General features: G+C 47.6%; 1 protein-coding gene across 1 annotated transcript in view; it reads right to left on the reverse strand.

The window, feature by feature from the left end:
• AMOT (angiomotin) overlaps window positions 1-18,899 on the reverse strand; it is a 123,143-nt gene that overhangs the window by 21,905 nt on the left and 82,339 nt on the right. Inside the window, exon 8 of the mRNA XM_063937329.1 lies at window positions 276-425. Coding sequence (XP_063793399.1) covers window positions 276-425 — 150 coding nt within the window. The remainder of the gene's footprint in view (window positions 1-275; window positions 426-18,899) is intronic.

Consider the following 18,899-nt stretch of genomic DNA (forward strand, 5'->3'; position numbering starts at 1 on the left):
TCCGGGGAAGGTCCGCCCAGAGGTGCGGTCTGACAAAGATTGTCAGCGGCGGATGTAGCATGTCCTGTTGTAAGTCTAATTGCTGATCTTCTGTGATAAACTAACCAGTTAATTTTAGGTATATACCCCGTTGTCTGGAAAATAAGACATAGAGAGTACAGATCATACGTGAAATTCCGTAGCGAATCACGGCTATTCAGCCAGTGCATTGATAAACAGGAGGTTAAACAGCAATGCGCTTTCTTGGATGACATAAAACGGAACATTAGCCATACCTGCTGCATGCGTAGAGATTCCAGTTCCCTTTCCAGCCTGGTCCGCAATCTGTGTTCCAGTTGTTCGCGCTTCTCACACGCAGCTTGCAGCTGAGCTAAAGCCTGTTGCATCTTCTCTACTTTGTCAACATACACCTGCTTCTTCTTCAGCTAGAAAATAAAGCAAGAAGATTACAGCCATTGTCTCCACTCTGCTCATTATACTTCTGTGACAGTTTGTAGAACTTTTGCATTAGATTCCCTAGTCACCTAAACAGCAGCACTCACCATGGATGCAAGAAAACTCTACATAATGTGTTAAGACGGACACATAATAGTTATAACAGGCAAAGTATCAGCGTACAAAAGAAAATTTGCTCTCAGCAGCATCACCTGTTGCACTTCTATCTCCCTGCAGAGTGAAAATGATTTCTTAATTGTAGGTGACTGATAAGAAGAGTGCAGGAGGACCGCCATAACATCCCCTTGTTATATACGGCTCTCAGCTCTCTATTGCTGTGAAATGCTGCACTATTTTCTGCTTTGATCCTATTTTACTCTCATTCTGGAGTAGATGCAGAGTATGCCCTCATGTATGTACAGGAATAGACTTTATGCAAGTATGTGTGATGCACAGCCCAAAAAATGTCATCTGCATCATGATATGAAGTCACATAACTCCACTGTAGTTGGGCGTTATCGGGCGGGATGTAATGCCGCCTAAATTCGGCGACCACGCGGGATGCTGGCTGAACTCACTCTGATAAATGTCAAATGTGCTGTTTGACGCTTACATCAAACCTCGGTATGTATGAAAGCACATAACTTACAGAAAATCACTACAGTATCTGCAAACAGCTATTGATTTTGCCGACGCCACACTATTGTACAGGTGTCATGGAAAAAATAAGAATTTACTTACCGATAATTCTATTTCTCATAGTCCGTAGTGGATGCTGGGGACTCCGTCAGGACCATGGGGAATAGCGGGCTCCGCAGGAGACAGGGCACATCTAAAAAAGCTTTTAGGTCACATGGTGCGTACTGGCACCTCCCCCTATGACCCTCCTCCAAGCCTCAGTTAGGTACTGTGCCCGGACGAGCGTACACAATAAGGAAGGATCTTGAATCCCGGGTAAGACTCATACCAGCCACACCAATCACACCATACAACTTGTGATCTGAACCCAGTTAACAGTATGATAACAAAACGAAGTAGCCTCTAAAAAGATGGCTCACAACAATAATAACCCGATTTTTGTAACAATAACTATGTACAAGTATTGCAGACAATCCGCACTTGGGATGGGCGCCCAGCATCCACTACGGACTATGAGAAATAGAATTATCGGTAAGTAAATTCTTATTTTCTCTAACGTCCTAGTGGATGCTGGGGACTCCGTCAGGACCATGGGGATTATACCAAAGCTCCCAAACGGGCGGGAGAGTGCGGATGACTCTGCAGCACCGAATGAGAAAACTCCAGGTCCTCTGTAGCCAGAGTATCAAATTTGTAAAATTTTACAAACGTGTTCTCCCCTGACCACGTAGCTGCTCGGCAAAGTTGTAATGCCGAGACTCCTCGGGCAGCCGCCCAAGATGAGCCCACCTTCCTTGTGGAGTGGGCCTTTACAGATTTAGGCTGTGGCACGCCTGCCACAGAATGTGCAAGTTGGATTGTGCTACAGATCCAACGTGCAATCGTCTGTTTAGACGCAGGAGCACCCATCTTGTTGGGTGCATACAATGTAAACAACGAGTCAGTTTTTCTGACTCCAGCTGTCCTTGAAATATATATTTTTAATGCTCTGACAACGTCCAGTAACTTGGAGTCCTCCAAGTCGCTAGTAGCCGCAGGCACCACAATAGGCTAGTTTAAGTGAAATGCCGAAACCACCTTAGGGAGAAATTGAGGACGCGTCCTCAATTCTGCCCTGTCCGAATGGAATATCAGATATGGGCTCTTGTATGACAAAGCTGCCAACTCTGAAACTCTCCTGGCAGAAGCCAGGGCCAACAGCATGGTTACCTTCCATGTAAGGTATTTTAATTCTACCGATTTTAACGGCTCAAACCAATGAGATTTGAGAAAATTTAGAACCACGTTCAAATCCCACGGTGCCACTGGAGGCACTATTGGGGGTTGTATATGTAGTACACCTTTGACAAAAGTTTGTACTTCAGGCACTGACGCCAATTCCTTCTGGAAGAAAATTGATAAGGCCGAAATTTGAACTTTAATAGACCCCAATTTTAGGCCCATAGACAATCCTGCTTGCAGGAAATGTAAGAATCGACCCAATTGAAATTCTTCCGTTGGAGCCTTCTTGGCCTCACACCACGCAACATATTTTCGCCAAATGCGGTGATAATGTTGTACAGTCACTTCCTTCCTAGCCTTAATCAAGGTAGGAATAACTTCCTCTGGAATGCCCTTTTCTTTTAGAATCCGGCGTTCAACCGCCATGCCGTCAAACGCAGACGCGGTAAGTCTTGGAACATACAAGGTCCCTGCTGAAGCAGATCCCTTCTCAGAGGTAGAGGCCACGGATCCTCCGTGAGCATCTCTTGAAGTTCCGGATACCAAGTTCTCCTTGGCCAGTCCGGAGCCACCAGTATCGTTCTTACTCCTCTTTTCCGTATAATTCTCAGCACCTTTGGTATGAGAGGCAGAGGAGGGAACACATACACTGATTGGTACACCCACGGTGTTACCAGAGCGTCCACAGCTATTGCCTGAGGGTCTCTTGACCTGGCGCAATACCTGTCCAATTTTTTGTTGAGGCGAGACGCCATCATGTCTACCTTTGGTTTTTCCCAACGGTTCACAATCATGTGGAAAACTTCTGGATGAAGTCCCCACTCTCCCGGGTGAAGGTCGTGTCTGCTGAGGAAATCTGCTTCCCAGTTGTCCACTCCCGGGATGAACACTGCTGACAGTGCTATGACATGATTCTCCGCCCAGCGCAGAATCCTTGCCGCTTCTGCCATTGCACTCCTGCTTCTCGTGCCGCCTTGTCGGTTTACGTGGGCGACTGCCGTGATGTTGTCGGACTGGATCAACACCGGCTGACCCTGAAGCAGCGGTTTTGCCAGACTTAGAGCATTGTAGATCGCTCTTAGCTCCAGTATATTTATGTGAAGAGACGTCTCCAGGCTTGACCACACGCCCTGGAAATTTCTTCCCTTTGTGACTGCTCCCCAACCTCGTAGGCTGGCATCCGTAGTCACCAGGACCCAGTCCTGTATGCCGAATCTGCGGCCCACTAACAGATGGGCAGTCTGCAGCCACCACAGGAGAGACAACCTTGTTCTTGGTGACAGTGCTATCCGCTGATGCATGTGCAGATGCGATCCGGACCATTTGTCCAGCAGATCCCACTGAAATGTCCGTGCATGGAATCTGCCGAATGGAATCGCTTCGTACGAAGCCACCATCTTTCCCAGGACTCTTGTGCATTGATGTACTGACACCGTTCCTGGTTTTAGGAGGTTCCTGACAAGTTCGGATAACTCCCTTGCTTTTTCCTCCGGGAGAAACACCTTTTTCTGAACCGTGTCCAGAATCATTCCCAGGAACAGCAGACGAGTTGTCGGGGTCAATTGAGATTTTGGAAGATTCAGAATCCACCCGTGTTGCTGGAGCACTACCTGGGTTAGTGCTACACCGACTTCCAGCTGTTCTCTGGACTTTGCCCTTATCAGGAGATCGTCCAAGTAAGGGATAATTAATACGCCTTTTCTTCGTAGAAGAACCATCATTTCGGTCATTACCTTGGTAAAGACCCGAGGGGCCGTAGACAAACCAAACGGCATCGTTTGAAACTGATAATGACAGTCTTGTATCACGAACCTGAGATACCCTTGGTGTGAGGGGTAAATTGGGACATGCAGATAAGCATCCTTTATGTCCAGGGACACCATGAAGTCCCCGTCTTCCAGATTCGCTATCACTGCTCTGAGTGACTCCATTTTGAACTTGAATTTCTGTATGTACAGGTTCAAGGATTTCAGATTTAGAATAGGTCTTACCGAACCGTCCGGCTTCGGTACCACAAATAGTGTGGAATAATACCCCTTTCCCTGTTGTAGGAGGGGTACCTTGACTATCACCTGCTGAGAATACAGCTTGTGAATGGCTTCCAAAACCGACGTCCTTTCTGAGGGAGACGTTGGTAAAGCAGACTTTAGGAACCGGCGAGGGGGAAACCTTTCGAACTCCAGCATGTAACCCTGAGATATTATCTGCAGGACCCACGGGTCCACTTGTGAGTGAGCCCATTGATTGCTGAAAATCTTGAGTCGACCCCCCACCGTTCCTGAGTCCGCTTGTAAAGCCCCAGCGTCATGCTGATGGCTTTGTAGAAGCCGGGGCGGGCTTCTGTTCCTGGGCAGGGGCTGCGTGCTGCCCTTTCTTACCCTTTCCTCTGCCTCTCGGCAGATAAGACTGTCCTTTTGGTCGCTTTTTATAGGAGCGAAAGGACTGCGGCTGAAAAGACGGTGTCTTTTTCTGTTGTGAAGGGGTCTGAGGTAAAAAGGTGGATTTGCCGGCAGTTGCCGTGGTCACCAGGTCCGAAAGACCGACCCCAAACAATTCCTCTCCTTTATATGGCAATACTTCCATATGCCTCTTGGAATCCGCATCACCTGACCACTGTCGCGTCCATAAACTTCTTCTAGCAGATATGGACATCGCGCTTACTCTTGATGCTAGAGTACAAACATCCCTCTGAGCATCTCGCATATAAAGAAAAGCATCCTTTAATTGCTCTAGAGTCAATAAAATACTGTCCCTATCCAGGGTCTCAATATTTTCAGTCAGAGAATCCAACCACACTACCCCAGCACTGCACATCCAGGCTGAGGCTATTGCCGGTCGCAGTATAACACCCGTATGTGTGTATATACTCTTCAGTGTAGTTTCCAGCCTCCTATCTGCTGGATCCTTGAGGGCGGCCGTATCAGGAGACGGCAACGCCACTTGCTTTGATAAACGTGTGAGCGCCTTATCCACCTTAGGGGGTGATTCCCAGCGCGCCCTAACCTCTGGTGGGAAAGGGTATAATGCCAACAACTTCTTTGAAATTAGCATTTTTCTATCGGGGGTAACCCACGCTTCATCACACACATCATTCAATTCCTCTGATTCTGGGAAAAATACAGGTAGTTTTTTCACCCCCCACATAATACCCCTTTTTGAGGTACCAGTAGTATCAGAGAGCTGCAAAGCCTCCTTCATTGCCGTGATCATATAACGTGTGGCCCTATTGGAAAATACGTTTACTTCCTCACCGTCGACACTAGATTCATCTGTGTCGGTACCCGTGTCGACTGACTGAGGTAAGGGACGTTTTACAGCCCCTGACGGTGTCTGAGATGCCTGAACCGGTACTAACTGGTTTGCCGGGCGTCTCATTTCGTCAACTGACTTTTGTAATGTGCTGACATTATCACGTAATTCCATAACCAAAGCCATCCATTCCGGTGTCGACTCCCTAGGGGGTGACATTACCATCATCGGCAATTGCTCTGCCTCCACACCAACTTCGTCCTCATACATGTCGACACACACGTACCGACACACACAGCAGCCACACAGTGAATGCTCTATTGAAGACAGGACCCTCCTAGCCCTTTGGGGAGACAGAGGGAGAGTTTGCCAGCACACACCAAAAGCGCTATACAGTATATAACAACCCTAGAAGGTGTTGTTTTTATATATGCGCTCTCAATATATATTTATATCGCCAATTTATGCCCCCCCTCTCTTTGTTACCCTGTTTCTGTAGTGCAGTGCAGGGGAGAGTCGTGGGAGCCTTCCTCACCAGCGGAGCCGTGCAGGAAAATGGCGCCGAGTGCTGAGGAGAATAAGCTCCGCCCCTTTTCCGGCGGGCTTTTCTCCCGGTTTTTCTAATAAACTGGCCTGGGTTAAATACACACATATAGCCTTAATGGCTATATGTGATGTATTTATTTGCCTCTAAGGTACTCTATATTGCTGCCCAGGGCGCCCCCAGCAGCGCCCTGCACCCTCCGTGACCGAGATCCGTGAGCCGTGTAGCAACAATGGCGCACAGCTGCAGTGCTGTGCGCTACCTCTATGAAGACTGAAGTCTTCTGCCGCCTGTTTCCGGACCTCCGTTCTGCCGTTCTTCAGCGTCTGTAAGGGGGATCGGCGGCGCGGCTCCGGGACGAACCCCAGGCTGACCTGTGTTCCGACTCCCTCTGGAGCTCAGTGTCCAGTAGCCTAAGACTTCAATCCTCCTGCAGGCAGGTGAGTTGCAAGTCTCTCCCCTAAGTCCCTCGTTGCAGTGCTCCTGTCGCCAGCAGGAGACACTGATTAGAAACCTAAAAAAAAAACTTTTCTAACTAGCTCTTTAAGAGAGCCACCTAGATTGCACCCTCTCGGACGGGCACAAAAACCTAACTGAGGCTTGGAGGAGGGTCATAGGGGGAGGAGCCAGTACGCACCATGTGACCTAAAAGCTTTTTTAGATGTGCCCTGTCTCCTGCGGAGCCCGCTATTCCCCATGGTCCTGACGGAGTCCCCAGCATCCACTAGGACGTTAGAGAAACAATAAGTGCACTTTTGTGACTTCTTGTTTTTTTTTTCTTCAAAAATCGGCAAGATTGCCTGCCTGTATATGTGCTTATCTGTCCATCCCCGGGGTCCAGCTGCACGCGAGATCTCACGCATGTGCAGTGGCACCGGCATTGAGGCAAGAGACAGCACATCAGCACTGTGCAGGAACAAGGGACATATTGGTTGGTCGGTCGCATGCACTGCATAATACGGCCAAATTGCAATTTAAAAAATATTGCATCGAACAAATATGCTGGACAATTCGGCATGACAGACTGATCGACATGCTTGTACCGGAAGCGCACATAGATTGTACTGGCGGATCTCCCAAATAATTGTATAATGTATGCTCAGCATGAGGTAGGTTCCCTAAGGAGATTAAGGGGCATAGGAGTCTATACATAAAGCAGTGAAAAGTGTGGAAAAGTGAGCTAGTGGAGAAGTTGCTCATGGCAACCAATCAGCGTTGAAATAACATTTAGAATTTGCATACTATAAAATTATACAGAGCAGCTGATTGGTTGCCATGGGCAACTTCTCCACTGGCTCACTTCTCTACTCTTGTCACGGCTTCATGAATAGACCCCTATATTCATTTGTCTGGGGTGGTCTTCAGTATGCCGGCTGTCGGAATCCCGACAGCCGGCATACCGACACTTATTCTCCCTCCACGAGGGAGAATAAAATAGCGTGGCCGCAGCATGGCGAGCGCAGCGAGCCCGCAAGGGGCTCATTTGCGCTCGCCACACTGTCGGTAAGCCGGCGGTCGGGCTCCCGGCGCCGGTATGCTGGTCGCCGGGAGCCCGACCGCCGGCATACCATACCCATTTGTCTGCGCTATATATTTTTGTTCCCACGGCATGATAAATTTTTACAATTGGGCAATTCAGAAATGTAATTTAGAGTACTTGGGCCAACAATTACATATCATTATTGGGGTGTTATTCTGCAAAGGGCAGAATTATTGGTTAAAAAATGTTGGACAGGTATATGGGGGTGCTGAATGGATGGGACAGGTGATTTTAAGACTACAGGTTGGGTTTACAGCTATTTTTTTTAAACAATCTTTTAAACTGGCTTCACATGACTCAAAAATCAATTTGTGAGCAATTTTAAGCACCGCAAATGTAACTACACAATTTATTTTAACACAAAAAATTGCTTTATATAATTTTTTTCACTGCTATTAAACGTATTCAAAATCAACCAATTGAAATATTTTAAAAGCACATAGGGGTATATTCAATTGGTGTCGAAAACTGCCGTCTGTCGAAAAGACGGCAGTTTTCGACTTTTTAAGGTCGAATCGTGATTCGACCTATTCAGTCCTATTCGACAAGTCGTGGAATTCGACTTGTCGAAAAGCACATGGATCGGCGGAATAGCTGCAGATCCACCTGCTTGTGTCGAAAACGGGGAGAACAGCGCTACAGCACAGCGCTGCAGCAGGATGTATCACAGCCGCGCCGCTCACGGCAGCGTCCATCCAGCTCCAGCAAGTGAGGTCACGCTTGCTGGAGCCGGGTGGACACTGCCGTGAGGTCGGGCGGCTGTGAGACATCCTGCTGCAGCGCTACTGTAACGCTGCACTCCTCCATCTGCGACTGTCCCCGCTGGTCTCCCCCCCCCCCCCCCCCCCCGCTGGTCTCCCCCCCCCCCCCCCCCCCACACACACACACACACACACACACACACACACACACACACACACCTTCTTCTCCTCTGGGTCTCTCATCTCAATTCAACTTTTTAAAAGTCAAATTGAGATGAGATTGAATAGGGGTTGTCGGATCCATTCCGACAAATGCATGTCGGAATGGATCCGACCCTAATTGAATATACCCCTAAATATTTTTATTGTGACTTATAGAAATCTATACGGTTATATTTATTTGATGTTTTTAGGGTACAGGCTGACTTTCCCACTTGTCGAAAAAAAGTTCTACGGATTTTTAAATAAACAGAATTAACCACGGCTAAAAAAAATTTTTACTGAATAACACAAGACTGCGAAAGAGATACTATATTAACTATATATTTCACCTCACACAGTAGGTGAACAGATATGCTATACAATACTATACAATATTACAGGCATAGCAGGTTCATGATCCCATCACTTGGGAAACCTGTACACGTGTGTGTATCTGGGAGGGCAAGGCAGCATTATACCAGTTTGGTCACATTTCAGAGAGCTGAGAATCATTTACATTAACCACTCCATGCCCAGTACTGGTAGCAGCAAAGCAAATAGATACTTTTAAAGGAAACATCTTTCTATGAAGTAATTTATATTATAAGAGACATATGGATAACAGATAATTGAATTTAAAAATAACATCCAGCAAAGCTGTGGGCAGAAATCCTGACAGCAGAGTTTAATTTCTAAAAAGTTGTCTGAATGGACCGAGCTGCAATTCTACTAAGCTATATGAGGCAGATCCTGAAGTGGGAGCAAAAAAATAATTAGGATTTTAGTACCTACCGGTAAATCCTTTTCTCCTAGTCCGTAGAGGATGCTGGGGACTACAAAAGGACCATGGGATATAGACGGGATCCGCAGGAGCTTGGGCACACTGAAAAGACTTTGACTGGGTGTGAACTGGCTCCTCCCTCTATGCCCCTCCTGCAGATCTCAGTTATAGGAACTGTGACCAGGAGAGACGGACATTTCGAGGAAAGGATTTTTGTTTAAACTAAGGGCTAGAACCATACCAGCCCACACCACAAACATACCGTACAACCGGAGTAACAGTAAACCAGATAACAGTATGAATTAACAACAGCAACAAGCTGAAAACAACAAATACACAACCCGTGTGTAAACTAACGTAACCAGCAGGAATACACTGCAAGTAACAGTCCGCACTGGGAGGTACTAAAATCCTATTTTCTCTTACGTCCTAGAGGATGCTGGGGACTCCAAAAGGACCATGGGGTCTATACCAAAGCTCCAACACGGGCGGGAAAGTGCGGACGACTCTGCAGCACCGATTGAGCAAACATGAGGTCCTTCTCAGCTAGGGTATCAAACTTGTAAAACTTAGCAAAGGTGTTTGAACCCGACCACATAGCTGCTCGGCAAAGCTGAAGTGCCGAGACCCCTCGGGCAGCCGCCCAAGACGAGCCCACCTCCTGGTAGAATGGGCCTTTACTGACTTCGGCACCGGTAACCCAGCCGAAGAATGAGCTTGCTGAATCGTACTACAAATCCAGCGTGCAATAGTCTGCTTCGAAGCCGGATGACCAATCTTGTTGAAAGCATACAGGACAAACAACCCCCTGTTTTCCTGGCAACAGCCGTTTTGGCAACGCAGATTTTCAAATCTCTCACAACATCAAGAGACTTTGGAACTGCCACAGCATCCGTAGCCACAGGTACCACAATAGGTTGGTTAATGTGAAACGAAGACACCACCTTCGGCAGAAATTGTTGACGAGTCCTCAATTCCGCTCTATCCGAATGGAAGATCAAGTACGGACTCTTGTGAGATAAGGCCGCCAACTCTGACACTCGCCTGGCAGACGCCAGAGCCAACAGCATGACTACCTTCCAAGTGAGAAACTTTAACTCAACCTTACGCAAAGGTTCAAACCAGGAAGACATAAGAAACTGCAAGACCACTTCAAGATCCCATGGTGCAACAGGGGGCACAAACGGAGGATGGATATGCATCACTCCCTTCACAAAAGTCTGAACCTCTGGGAGGACAGCCAATTCCTTTTGAAAGAAAATAGACAAAGCCGAAATCTGCACTTTGATGGAACCCAATTTCAGGCCTGCATCGACGCCTGCCTGCAAAAAATGGAGAAACCGACCCAAGTGAAATTCTTCCGCAGGAGCAGTTTTAGTCTCACACTACGAAACATGCTTTCTCCAAAAACGGTGATAATGTTTCGCCGTAACCTCCTTCCTAGCCTTAAGGAGAGTGGGAATGACCTCCCCGGGAATACCTTTTCGAGCTAAGATTTGGCGCTCAACTTCCATTCCGTCAAACGCAGCCGCGGTAAGTCTGGAAACACGCATGGTCCCTGCAATAACAGGTCCTATCTTAGAGGAAACGGCCAAGGATCTTCCACAAGTAATTCCTGAAGATCCGGATACCAGGCCCTTCTTGGCCAATCTGGAACGACAAGAATCGCCTGGACCCTTGCTCGTCGAATGATTCCCAGTACCTTTGGAATGAGAGGAAGCGGAGGGAACACATACACCGACTGAAACATCCACGGAGTCACCAGGGCGTCCACTGCACTGGCTTGGGGGTCCCTTGACCTGGAACAATACCTCGGAAGCTTCTTGTTGAGGCGAGACGCCATCATGTCGATCAGCGGAATTCCCCAACGCTTCGTCACTTCTGCAAATACCTCTTGGTGAAGAGCCCACTCTCCCGGATGGAGATCGTGTCTGCTGAGGAAGACTGCTTCCCAGTTGTCCACTGCCGGAAGGAAGACTGCTGACAGAGCGCTCACGTGTTGTTCTGCCCAGCAAAGGATTCTTGTGGCCTCCGCCATAGCTGCCCTGCTCCTTGTTCCGCCTTGACGGCTTATATGCGCCACCGCTGTTATGTTTTCCGACTGTATCAGGACAGGTCGACCCTGAAGAAGGCTTCTTGCTTGTAGCAGGCCGTTGTAAATGGCTCTTAACTCAAGAACATTTATGTGGAGACAAGATTCCTGGAGCGACCATTTCCCCTGGAAATTTCTTCCTTGGGTGACTGCGCCCCAGCCTCGGAGACTTGCATCTGTTGTCAGTAGGACCCAGTCCTGTATACCGAACCGGCACCCTCCTAGGAGGTGAGAACTTTGTAGCCACCACAGGAGAGAAATCCTGGCCCTGGGAGATAGACTTATCTTCCGATGCATGTGCAGGTGAGACCCGGATCATTTGCTCAGCAGATCCCACTGAAACACCAGGGCAAGAAACCTGCGAAACGGAATGGCTTCGTACGCCGCAACCATTTTTCCCCAGAATCCGAGTACATTGATGAATCGACACACTTGTCGGCCTCAGAAGCTCCCTGACCATCGTCTGCAGTTCCAGAGCTTTGTCTTCTGGAAGAAACACTCTCCGTAACTCCGTGTCCAGAATCATGCCCAGAAAGGGCAGCCGAGTGGTCGGAATCAACTGAGACTTTGGCAAATTTAGCACCCAACTGTGTTGTCGCAGAACCGACAGAGACAAATTCACATTTCTCAGCAACCGTTCCTTGGACCTCGCCTTTATCAGGAGATCGTCCAAGTACGGGATAATTGTAACCCCTTGCTTGCGAAGGAGAACCATCATTTCTACCATGACTTTGGTGAAAATCCTCGGGGCCGTGAAAAGCCCAAATGGCAACGTCTGAAATTGGTAATGATAATCCTGTATCGCAAACCTGAGGAAAGCTTGATGCGGAGGATATATCGGGACGTGTAAGTAGGCATCCTTTATGTCGACTGACGCCATAAAATCCCCCCTTCTAGGCTGGAAATCACAGCTCGAAGAGATTCCATCTTGAACTTGAAAACTTTCAAGTATGGATTGAGGGATTTTAGGTTCAGAATCGGTCTGACCGAACCGTCTGGTTTCGGTACAACAAAGAGGCTCGAGTAGAACCCCCCCCCCCCCCCCCCCCGTTGGGACGGGGGAACGGGAACAATGACCCTCTGTTGACACAACTTTTGTATTGCTGCTTTCACCACCTCCCTGTCCGGAAGGGACACTGGTAAGGCCGAAATGAAAAACCGGTGAGGGGGCACCTCCTGAAACTCCAGCTCGTATCCCTGAGATACTATATCTGGGACCCAAGGATCCAGGCCTGACAACCCAGACCTAACTGAAGATCGGACTGGTGGGGGGCCGTCTGCGGGACTCCCCCAGGGAAGCCCCAGCGTCATGCGGTGGACTTGGTAGAGGCAGAGGAGGACTTTTGGTCCTGGGTGCCTGATACTGCAGGCGACTTTCTTCCCCTTCCTCTGCCCTTTGTAGCGAGGAAGGACGAACCTTTTCCACGCTTGTATTTATTTGGACGAAAGGACTGCATCTGCTGATGTGGTGCCTTTTTCTGTTGTGTGGGAACATAAGGAAGAAAAGATGACTTACCCGCCGTCGCGGTAGACACCAGGTCAGCCAAGCCGTCACCAAACAAAACATTACCTTTGAAGGGGAGAGCTTCCATAGCTCTCTTGGAGTCGGCATCAGCATTCCATTGATGGATCCACAGCGCCCTCCTGGCCGAGATCGCCATGGCATTGGCTCTTGATCCCAAGAGACCAACATCCCTCGCCGCATCCTTCAGGTAATCTGCAGCGTCCTTGATATAACCAAGAGTCAAAAGAACATTATCTTTATCAAGAGTATCCATATCAGCAGCTAAATTCTCAGCCCATTTAGCAATAGCACTACTCACCCATACAGACGCCACAGCAAGTCTGAGCAATGCAGCCGTATTAGCGAAAATGGACTTCTGAGACGTCTCCAGCTTGCGATCCGCCGGATCCTTGAGAGCTGCCGTGTCAGGGGACGGAAGCGCCACCTTCTTAGACAAACGGGATAGAGCCTTGTCGACATTTGGAGACGACTCCCATTTTTCCCTGTCATCAGAGGGGAAAGGATACACCATGTAAATTCTCTTGGGAATCTGCCACCTCTTGTCCGGCGACTCCCAAGCCTTTTCACAAAGAGTATTCATTTCATGAGGGGGGGGAAACTTCACCTCAGGTTTTTTCCCTCTGAACAAACAAATCCTTGTTTCCTGCACCGCAGGTTCGTCAGAAATATGTAAAACATCTTTTATAGCCACAATCATGTACTGAATACTCTTAACTAACCGTGGGTGTAAAGCAGCCTCAGTGAAGTCGACATCGGAATCAGAATCCGTGTCGGTATCCGTATCTACCAACTGGGTAAACGACCGCTTTTGCGACCCTGATGGGGTCTGCACCTGAGACAAAGCATCCTCCATGGATTTTCTCCACACCTGTGTCTGAGACTCCGATTTATCTAACCTTTTAGACAAAGAGGCCACATTTGTATTAAGTGTACTTAATATTGTAAGTAAATCAGGTGTCGGCTGCGCTGACAGAGCCAACTCCAGACTCGCATCTGCGCCCCCAGCAACCTCCTCCGGGGAGTAACACTCAGCTTCAGAGATGCCGACACGTAGTACTGACACACCGACACACACACACTGCCTCAGCTAGGGGACAGACCCACAAGGAAGCCTGGATAGAGAAACACAGAGGGAGTATGCCAGCTCACACCCCAGCACCCATATATCACACCAAACAATATATGCTGAAAGCGCTGCTTGTAACAACAATAATTATGCACCAAATATCACTTCCCGGCGTGCTTCAGCCCGCTAAAATTCAAAAATGAAAATGCTGGCGGGTGTACGGAAAATGGTGCCCAGGCACCTAAAAGCCTTCTGCCAGCCTGCAAGACCCAGTAACATGCTGCCCAGGGCGCTCCCCCCCAGCGTTCTGCACCCTGTGAGTGCCGTTGGTGAAGTGTGTGGGTGCATGGAGCGCAGCGCTACCGCTGCGCTGTACCTCGTTACTGAAGTCTTCTGCCGTCACTGAAGTCTTCTGCCTTCTGCATACTCACCCGGCTTCTTTCTTCTGGCTTCTGTGAGGGGGGTGACGGCGCGGCTCCGGGAACAAGCAGCTAGGCGAACCAAGTGATCGAACCCTCTGGAGCTAATGGTGTCCAGTAGCCTAAGAAGCAGAGCCCTTAATTCAGAAGAAGTAGGTCTAACTTCTCTCCCCTCAGTCCCTCGATGCAGGGAGCCTGTAGCCAGCAGGTCTCCCTGAACATAAAAAACCTAACAAAAGTATTTTCTAGAGAAACTCTGGAGAGCTCCCCTAGTGAGTATCCAGTCAGTCCTGGGCACAAAGTCTAACTGAGGTCTGGAGGAGGGGCATAGAGGGAGGAGCCAGTTCACACCCAGTCAAAGTCTTTTCAGTGTGCCCAAGCTCCTGTGGATCCCGTCTATACCCCATGGTCCTTTTGGAGTCCCCAGCATCCTCTAGGACGTAAGAGAAAAAAAGTAACATTGTATCTTCTATAAACCATGTTGCAATGGGGTGTGGATCATTAGATTGACAGTGTCTAGGTCGACAATGTTTAGGTCGACAGTCACTAGGTCGATAGGGTTTGAAGGTCGATAGGGTTTCTAGGTCGACATGTCCTAGGTCAACATGAGTTTTTAATGTTTTTTGGTGTCGTTTTCTCCGTACAGTGACCGGGAAGCCCAATTAGTGCACCGTGTCCCCTCGCATGGCTCCCTTCGCTCGCCATGCTTCGGGCAAGGTGTCTCACTCCGCTACTGCTGTGCTCGGCACAGATTACTATTCCCAATCGTAGTCCGCGTGGATCGTTAAGTATGAAAAAGTTCAAAAAAAGAACAAAAATGTAAAAATGCATGTCGACCTTTTGACCTGTCGACCTAGAACATGTCGACCTAGAAACCCTGTCGGCCGTGAAACCGTGTCGACCTAGTGACTGTCGACCTAAACATTGTCGACCTAGACACTGTCTATCTTCAGACCAGATCCCGTTGCAATGGAAGGGGTGCAAATACATTCATTTTTTTTACATGCAGTATCATTACTGTCTGCTTTTGCATGTAGCCCACAAATGCTGGACAGCTTTATTCATACACAACAAATTAGATCTGAGCTAGGAACACCCCTCCCAAATCTTTACCTCTCTGCACATGTTACATCTGCCCCTCCTGCAGTGAAAAGTTACAGTTCTAACAGAATCTTGCTATGCGCGAACGTCCGAATCAGCCCCTATGGTATGTGCAGTTTACTTCCCCCCAGTCAGATGTCAGTGAGGGACAAGCAGTACTGTTCTCCTGAACAAAAACGTTACCAGACGTGGAACCCCCCATAGTAGTCCAAATTCTTTTTTTGGCGAAGTTATCCTTCAAAAGGGCCTTTCACCCATGCAAGCAGACAAAGGAAATAATTTCTAGCGCAGTCATGATTATTAGATTAAAGTATTAACTGTGCAAGGTATTTTAAAGCAATTAAGTTTTGGAACACTGAGCTCTTTGACAGTGAAAGGACAGAGAAGGGAAACGAGCAGTTATGTTCTGACATGATATTTTCGTGCCTTTTATGGTACCGTTCTAGTATGCAAAGAATCCAATACATCCCAACTCTTTGCCAAGCAAAGACTCTTTTGGAGTGCACTTGACAGAGCTATGAGAGGAATCCCCTGTGTTTATACTGGCTGATGAAGATACCTCTTATGGTATCAGGTTGGCCAGCAATGCCAGTCCATCAGAGAGTCATAATTGTCATAGGGCAAAATAAAATACACGAGAAGGCCAAGAATATGTCACTAAACGCTATAAGTAACTCAACTCAGGCAATGCTGAGCTTCTCTAGTGACAGGGCTGGAGGGAAATTGCAGCAAGCGAGGAATCCTTTTCATTTACCCTTCCAGTTCCATGCCACTAGCAGCAGCATGCCATGATGCTATTTGCTTTAGTGCTGAATAGGTCTCATTTATGTTCGTATAAAAGGTTATACATTCCGGTTTTAGGGCAAGTGCAAACTATTTTTGTTTTACTATACCCCTACTCTCAATAAGCAGAACTACTGGGTTTTCATTGGAGGCACTTGCCATCCTGGCATTTCAGCACTGCTTCTCCCAATGTGGATAACCCAGAAGACCAATGCAAGCATTGCTGTGTCCGCTTTTACTAAAGGAGCTGAATGGAAGTGTTGCAGCTCTGTGCAGTCAGCATGTGTTATACATATAAGGGCCCCATACACTAGGATGATAAAGGCCGATTTCGGGCATTTGGCCCTATATATCGGATGAAATTGGGCATTTTGGAGGTGTTTCTGATCCGATCCGATGCGCGTTCCCGTGAGCATCGGATCGGATCCTCCAGACTGAATGTGCAGCACATTCTGTCTGGTCCGACCCCGCAGGCATGGCTGGGGTCGGCCAGGATCGCCCAAGATACATAGTATGCAAAAGGACAGCATACGATGTATCTTGGGCGATACTGGCCTCCAGGAGGCTGCCGGGGGCGATCGCCCGCGACATGTCAGACGGACATGTCGTGGTAGTGTATGGGACCCTTAACTCAGCTTCTTAAGTAACAGGGATGAGTTAGAGGAAGACTGAAGTTCAGCTGAATGCGTTGGCTTCTGTTACAGGTCTTCTAGAATACAGTCTATTAATCTCACTCATTTACAATATTGTGTTTTATTTCAAACTCAATAAAGCTTTGCTTTAAATACGTAGAAGTGTTACCTGTCATACTGTACACTGTGCAAGGGTGAGTTACCCACTCAGTTACATTTACAGTAACATATGCAGGTTGCCAACATGTAAGCATTAATTCATTAAAACAAACAGAAGGCATATTATATATTTTGTACATATGTATGTACGTACAGATTATACCATGTTTTATTTACGTAGACCAGGGGTGGTGAACCTTTGGCCCTCCAGCTGCTGTTGAACTACACATACCAGCATGCCCTGCTACAGTTTTGCTATTTGGCCATGCTAAAACGGTTGCAGGGCATGCTGGGATGTGTAGTTCAGCACCAGCTGGAGGGCCAAAGGTTCCCCACCCCTGATATAGACAACCTGGATGCTTCTCAATATTTAGTAAATTATTATATTATCTGAAGACTTTTAAAACTCAAAGTTGCTTTGGTTTCATAATTGATGGAGATTAACACCAGTGCTTGCAATGTTTGAGAGAGAGAGAGAGAGAGAGAGGGGGGGGGGGGGGGGGGGGGGTGTCATTCAGAGTTGTTCGCTTGTTGCCGATTTTCGCTATGCTGCGATATGCTGCTAAATGCGCATGCGCATAGTACGCAGCGCGCATGCGCTAAGTTATTTAACTAAAAACTTAGTCGATTTGCTGGTGCTCGTACGACGCTTTTCAGTCGCACTGTTGTTCGGTAAATGATTGACAGGAAAGGGGCGTTTCTGGGCAGCAACTCAGCGTTTTCATGGCGTTGGCTAAAAAACGCAGGCGTGTCAGGGAAAAACGCGGGAGTGTCTGGAGAAACGGGGGAGTGGCTGGCCGAACGCAGGGCGTGTTTGTGACGTCAAACCAGGAACTAAACGGACTGAGCTGATAGCAATCTGAGTAGGTCTGGAGCTACTAAGAAACTGCAAAGAATTATTTAGTAGCTGTTCTGCTAATCTTTCGTTCGCTATTCTGCTAAGCTAAGATAAACTCCCAGAGGGCGGCGGCCTAGCGTGTGCAATGCTGCTAAAAGCAGCTAGCGAGCGAACAACTCGGAATGAGGGCCAGAGAGAGAGAGAGAGAGAGAGAGTGTGAGAGTAAGATTGGCATGTGTCTTATTACGAGAGAAAGAGAAAAAGATTATATAATCAACCATTTTAATTTCAAAATAAATGCAAAAACTTTGAAAATTGAATAAATGACAGATGAAATCTTTTTATAATTAGCCGGCCAGCACAGAGGTTTAATATAGTAATGGAAAGATGCTGGAGATATACAGGAGTGTTTCCCTGATGCTGATCTGTAACCTTCCTTCCTCCATGGAATTCTAGAAACAGCCTGATATTTTCCAGACCGTAAAACAAGAAAATAAAAAACGGTCCCATTTCCACGTACCAAGAATTCCTTTATCCCAGACATTGCCCAGACTCCAAGCAGCAGAAGTGTGAAGTACGTCCAACCTGATTTCCAAATAGACCGAGCCTAAGTTGTACCTATGTATTGTACGGCTACTGAAGCGGTTAAAGGTAAATCTGGCATTTAGCTTGTGGCTCCTTACAAGATGGGAACTGACAGGTTTGGGAATGTTGTGCCACTTACAGAAGAATAATTGGTAAAAATGTCCAGGAATGTGAAGGGTGAGAAGCTGCAGATTCTTACCGACTTGTGCATTAGTAACCAACAAAGCAACTTTACTTAGAGGATAATACTAACACAGGACCATGCAGAATGGGCTCATTTACTGAGAGGATAATACTTACACAGGACCATGCAGAATGGGCTCATTTACTGAGAGGATAATACTTACACAGGACCATGCAGAATGGGCTCATTTACTGAGAGGATAAT

This window comes from Pseudophryne corroboree, chromosome 8 (genome assembly GCF_028390025.1).
Source record: "Pseudophryne corroboree isolate aPseCor3 chromosome 8, aPseCor3.hap2, whole genome shotgun sequence".
In the NCBI taxonomy this organism is placed as follows: Eukaryota; Metazoa; Chordata; class Amphibia; order Anura; family Myobatrachidae; genus Pseudophryne; species Pseudophryne corroboree.